The sequence below is a fragment of the Hippichthys cyanospilos genome, chromosome 22, assembly GCF_059441005.1.
Source record: "Hippichthys cyanospilos isolate Australia breed blue-spotted pipefish chromosome 22, RoL_Hcya_1.0, whole genome shotgun sequence".
Lineage (NCBI taxonomy): Eukaryota > Metazoa > Chordata > Actinopteri > Syngnathiformes > Syngnathidae > Hippichthys > Hippichthys cyanospilos.
Window position 1 is genome coordinate 881866 of NC_142390.1, and position 6056 is coordinate 887921.

At 49.2% G+C, this 6056-nt stretch overlaps 1 protein-coding gene across 1 annotated transcript; it reads right to left on the reverse strand.

The window, feature by feature from the left end:
* Positions 1-308: 308 nt before the first annotated feature.
* Positions 309-5911, reverse strand: lemd3 (LEM domain containing 3). Its single transcript, XM_088405883.1, has 12 exons — positions 4655-5911; positions 3825-3865; positions 3648-3717; positions 3400-3473; positions 3224-3303; positions 3008-3153; positions 2838-2939; positions 2660-2762; positions 2381-2559; positions 2224-2305; positions 1831-2015; positions 309-1746 (listed from the first exon to the last, which is right to left on the reverse strand). Exons 1-12 carry the CDS (start codon positions 5853-5855, stop codon positions 1592-1594), a joined length of 2418 nt encoding a protein of 805 aa, XP_088262009.1. The 5' UTR covers positions 5856-5911; the 3' UTR covers positions 309-1591.
* Between the last annotated feature and the right edge of the window lie 145 nt (positions 5912-6056).

Here is a 6056-nt window from a genome sequence, read left to right on the forward strand (position 1 = left end):
CAAACTTATACCTTGGGACACACATCATATATTAGTAGCAAAAAAATAAACCATATATATATATATATATATATATATATATATATATATATATATATATATATATATATATATATATATATATATATATAGAGCGCCAACAATTTACCTTATTAATGGAAGTCTTCTTTATTTCGTTTTACACAATTGTCTGGCAGCGGATGTAAATTCGATCCTTAATGGAAAGAAAAGAGCTATGACACAATATGTAACAGTTCTAGTGACATTAAATAGTACATCACCATGGCTGATTAAAAAAAATATATAAATAGAGGAGCATTTGGTTTAATAAATCAGAAAAAAATGCTACAAAATAACCAAATCTCAGATGTCAAATCCTAGCAAAACTACATCTATGGCAGGCTTTCCTCACCCCTTTACACCAATATCAACATTTCAAACCTTGTACATTCCCCAACAGCTATGCAGTGCCCATCCTTGCAAAAGACAAAAAAAAAAAACAAAAAACCAAACAAAAGCGTGCACACACACACACACACAGACACACACAATTAAGGCACAGTTGGGATGTCTGCTGCAAAGTGTTTGCACCAGGTTTGTGAACATCTGTCAGTGTGCATCATTCGTACAATAATACACTGCAAATACTGAATGCGACTTTCAATTGACTGCATTTGAAAACATGAATTAGGTGCATCTTAGTGTTGATAAAGTGGTGCTTTAAAAAAGCTGTTATGTCTATTAATAGTTTGGAATATATCAAATTACAAAACATTAACATGTTTCGAGCGCTCCAAATGTCGCGGGGACATTTTTACAAAAGGGGATAGAGGATAGAAAATATATATATGTATATATGTGTGTAAAAAAAAAAAAAAAAAAGTGAAATGTAACCGGTAAAATGAGGAAAAAGCGCCAGACTTAACCGAGGTAAATAATACAGATGTATCATAACATAATATATTTGACCAAAACTAAAGAAAGCTTAGGCAAATGTACAGGGCAAGACTCCCGATTTTGTTGCCGGGAGCCCCGCTTTAAGATGGAACTCATCGGGGAAGAAAAGGAACAAACGGCGGCTATTGACAACAAAAAAAATATCAAAAAATAAAGTAGGGGTGGGGTGCAGAGCCTTGGGCTTTCCTTGAATGCGGATAAAGCTTGTGCCGTTATTCCCATGTATTTACAGCGCGTCCTCTTCACGTCCGCTCGCGCCTCCCTAGCATCGACGACGACGTTCGCGAGAAAGAGCGAGAGGGAACGGACAGTGCTGTATTGGGCGCCGACGTGGAGGCAGACACCGATGCATGCGGCGGCCTTATCGTTCAGAAAAAGCCGCGGACCGGACTGTGGAAGAAACGCATGATTTGAGTCCTTGCTCGCGCTTTGAAACCCAGAGGAAATTGTTACATCTGTGAGATTTTCCCCCCATATGAACATTGTAGAAAACCAACACTGGGAAAATAAGTCATATAGAAATGTAGGAAAAAAACAAAAACTTACGGCATCCCTGTTAGTTAGGACCACCGGAGGAAGGCAAAAAAAGACCCCAAAATAAACAAAAAAAAAAAAGGGAGGGGGGGGGGGGATCTCACGAGAAGCCTGAGGATTTGGCCGAGCCGGCCGTACTGTTCGTGGCCTTTGCGCCGAGGCTGGAGGCCTTGAGGGGTGTGCTGCAGGCCTGAGACTGCGGGAAGCGCTGGTGGTAGCGGTCCAAACGCAGGTATTTCACCGTCACCAGCTTGCCTGCCGCCACAAACGCGCCACGGTCTGAGCCTCCAAAGAAAACCAGATACCGATGCAAATTCCCATTTGGAAGAATCGGCCTACCGTCAAACCAAGAACCGTGAAGCGCCTTGAAGGCTTTCCCTGAGTGCTCCGCCGAGAGGCACTTGACGTAGACGCAGCCCTCTCGAGAGTTCTTGTCCACCGTGATGTGGACGATGCCATTGTTGTCGCTGCACTTCTCCAAGATGGCTTCGTGGATGGCCAGATCCCAGTTCTCCCCGACCTCCCTGAAGGCAGAAAAACCATTCGGTACGGAGGTAGACCCCGATAGTTGCCTTTTTTATTTAACGTTCGACCGTCGCGGCGAGCGCCCGATGGGTCAGCCCTGCCCTTCCGACTGGCGGGCCCCGCCCAAAGCAGAATTGGATGGGTCAATGGTGACTTTAGGCACAAACACGCGCCCGGCCCACAGACGCCACGGAGATCGCGACTCACATGACCGGGTCGAACATGTTCCTGATCTTCAGACACGGCGTCAGGCTATTTGGTGGGGAATTCCGTCGGTCAAGGGGGAAAGCTGGACATGAAAAAGCAAGGGGTTGGCGTCAAAACGAATGGCAGGGGCGCGGCGGCGCTTTTTGCCGCGCCCTACCTTTTCCCTGCCAAACTTTGGAGGGAACGGAGGAGGCCTTGTCACAACCGAGCGACGGCTGGATCCACCTCCAGACCAGGAAGTCCGACCCCCCGATTTTCTGGCTCTCCGTTCGAATTCGGGATTCGTTGGCGGACAGAAATTTCACAGCGCGCTCCCAGATTCTCTGCATTTTTTTCCTGCGAGGCAACACAAATGTTTTTCAATATAGACGACAACGCTACTTCCCCCCCGACCCCCAGGGTCAATACTGGTTATTGGAGGCGGCTTTGTACTGACCGGTCCTGAGGCTGAACCAGGGAGTCTCTGACGTGAGGTATGGGCAGATAGGGCTTGAGATCTTGGTTTTCTTGACAAGCGTCATTATGGCTCCTTAGTACATCTGTGGAGGGGGGAGGCCACCTTGAGGAAACGTGGGGCATCCGAACACGCCTCCCACTTTCTTTCGGCTTCTTACCGATGATCCTCTCCACCATGTGATACATTTGTCCGGTCTCCTCCTCCTCTCTCTTCCAGCGATACTTGACGTAGCGCATCAGACCCCACGCGCCGCCTACCGCTTTGTACAGACATGCACACGCATGATTGGCTCGCGCCCCGGGCAAATTCCTCTCAATTCAAGCCAACCTGCCGCCAAGACGGAGACTCTGCCGACGACGGTGAGGAAAGCTCGGCGGAAGCGGCACGTGAAGGCCATCCTTGGGTGCGTGGATTCTAACCAAGCCACCTCCGAAACGTTCGTCATGGGCTTGTCGGCTACTCGGCCGGCCAACCTAAAACGCGCGCGTGCGCGGTCAGCGCCAATAAAACCGCAATCGGCGTGCTAAGGTCGACTACCGCCACCTTATCCCGACATCTTGGCCCGTCCGGCGGATCCACTCTAGTGCCGTGTAAATTAAATCTTTGAACTTCTCGTTCTGAGCCTAGGGATGGAAAGACAACATTTTTTTTTTCTTTGCGACATTAGCACACACGGTAGCGGCGGCAGAGTTACGCCGGCCGTTTATTCTTAACTATACCGTCAAATAAGCAGAGGCGTCGTCTATGGACAGACTTCTGTTTGGATATCGCTGGTCTCCGCAGTCATGTTGTCCTGCAAAAAAAAAAAGACAAACAATCAAACAAGAAAGAGGGTTCGCATGCTGTAATTTCAGAATGTTAGAGGAATACAGAACTAGAAAAAACATGTGTTGTTTGTATTATATTTTTAAAAAAAACCCAGTGGCGGCGAATTTGCAGCTTTGCAGGGCAAAACACTAATACCTACCAGCAATGTGCGCCAGATGGTCATGGAGCTTGAGCAGCAGCTTCAAGATGAGGTCCCTCACGGTCTTGTTCTGCAGGCGTGGAAAATTCACACATTATTCTCAAACTATCTCTTCTCGTGTCCTACAGCTACTACGCATTTCTGAAAGCAAAAATGACATCGAAAAATCACGCTTACATTCATCGTGTCAAACTCGCTGCCAAACGGGTGACTCTTTACTGCAAAAAAATAAAGAGACAAAATGATGCAGTCAGAATAGGAACAAACATAAGAAGGCAAGTTCAAGCGAACGTCAGGAAATTTTTTGCAATAAGACAGACGGCCATAAGAACAGTGAGTCATTGTCCACATGCTAGCCTAAATTGTCATCCACGGAATGAAGTTTCATACACCTGCACATCAGTGGCCACTCTATGAGGGCTAAGCAGGATGACATCGCGCTGCTTTGCACAAGAAGTTGGGAGCCCGATTCAAATATTGGCTGCCTTTGCTAAAGATTGGAGTAGAGATTTAGCTTTTTGGGGATTTGAATAATTGTTTCATTCCTACTTACATAAAAGCAGATCGTCCAACAGCGAGCTGTGCATATTTATTAATGTCATCTTGTCATGTGTGAGAGTTCTAAGATTTTTTATTTACTTAAAAAAAAAATTAAATCAAAAAATTTGGGTTGGTGCAGCACCAACAGTATCATGGCCGTACAAACTGAGGTTTCAGAAGCCATTGTCTAATTATTGCAATTTATAAACTGGGTCATTTTCCAGGAATTTAGTTAAAAAAAAATCATGAGAATTCACACAAAGGACAATTGATCAGACGCAGAAATGTAGGTTTTTGTTTCGACTGATATGGCGAAAAATACAATCGAAGCCTTTGTCGCTTGAGTTCTTGGCATGATGAATTCTTGTTTATTTCGTCATGATTTCGCGCGATCTTTTCTGCTGTACGGGAATCGGAAGTCGCGAAAGACTCTTTTGGAATTGGAAGACTCTTTTCGTGCTACTTACTGACTCCATCCACCTCCGCTGACCCGGTGCCCCTCATCCTGAGATACATGAGACCCAGCGCCAGGAAGAAGAGGCACGCAGCCGTGAGCAGAAACATGGACAGGTAGTGGGCGCTGAACGTGCCGGAGGCGGCCACCTCTTCTCTTTTGAACTGCTGGAAAAGCTCATCCTCCGGTGCGGCCGAGCGCTTCTCCTTCGGGGGCTGGTCGTACGAGTGGTTGGGGGCGGTGTGGTTGGAGTGGTTGCTCCTGTAGCTGCGGGCCAGGCTGCTGTAGCCGGAAAAGCGCGGTCTCGGGCCGGGGCCGAGGCCCAGGCCGAGGCCGAAGCCGCCGGCGTCCTCGCGGGTGTTCCTCTCGCCTTCTCCTCTGTGGTTCTCCGACGGCGACGCGTAGGTGCTTTTCCTCGGACCGCTTCTCTTGGCGTCGTCGCAATCTCCCCCCGCCTTCCGTCTGCCCACCATGTTGAGACTCCCGGGTGGATTCGGCGCCTTGGCGTGGACCCGTCTGGGGTCGAGACGAGCTCGCTGTCGGTCCCAACCGGGGCCCCAAAGCTCCTCTTCGTCCGAGTCGGAGTAATTCCCGGCTGGCTTTCTCGTGTGCGAGTGCGACACCCTACTGCCGTTTAAAGACCGCGAGGACTTGTCTTGGCTCCCCTCGCATTCGCCCTCGGATTCGTCGTAATCCCGTCCTTCCGTTTCGAGACTCGATTTAACGCCCGATCTCCATCCAGAGGAGACGCGTCGGTTCCCCGTCGGAGCCAGCGTCGAACTGTTGCTGTTCAGTGGACCCCCCGCGCCATGTCGACTTTTTTCCTGATCGAGCTTGCTCTTCGGAGCGGGGCTCCTCCGCGGCGCTCCGTCGTTGTGATTGAGAGCTTTCCTTCTCAGGGGAGTTTCGGCGTCCGAATCGTCCGAGCTGAAGCCGAGGACGGTGGACTTCCGGCCCGGTCTCCCGCTGGCGCTCAGGTGCGTGACGTTATGGCTGGCTGGCCTGGCTCCCGCCGCGTCACCGCCACCGTTGCTGTTGACGTCTGTGCCGCTGCGGCTTTTGGCTGCTCGAACTCCTCGCTGGCGCTCTTCGCGAAGCTTCTTGAGTTTCTTCAAATACACCGGCCGAGTGTGCTCCGTAACCGGACCCGGAGTGAAACCAAAACGCTTCAATTCGGAGTAGAGCTCCTCGTCCGTTAACTGCATTGACGCCATCTTGGTCCAACTCTGGCAAAGGACTTTTGGGCCGGAAGTGGTGCCGCGCAAAGGGACAGGCTGCAGTCTTCTAATTGGATTAGAGCACACATTTTAACAGACGTGAAAACGCGCAAAAAACGCATTAAAGACCGTCTTCGTTTTTTCCCCCGTCGAGTTTATTTGCACCTTTCTGGAAAAAGACCACACGCGGAGGCGTAA

Bases quoted from the DNA above. Each gene is read 5' to 3' on its own strand.
- lemd3 (XM_088405883.1), bottom strand. From the start codon at position 5,855: ATGGCGTCAATGCAGTTAACGGACGAGGAGCTCTACTCCGAATTGAAG. The intron at 2,016-2,223 runs GTGAGTCGCGAT...TTCTGCCTTCAG, and splicing joins AACATGTTCGACCCGGTCAT to GGAGGTCGGGGAGAACTGGG. The intron at 1,747-1,830 runs GTAGGCCGATTC...TTGTGGCGGCAG, and splicing joins TCACGGTTCTTGGTTTGACG to GCAAGCTGGTGACGGTGAAA.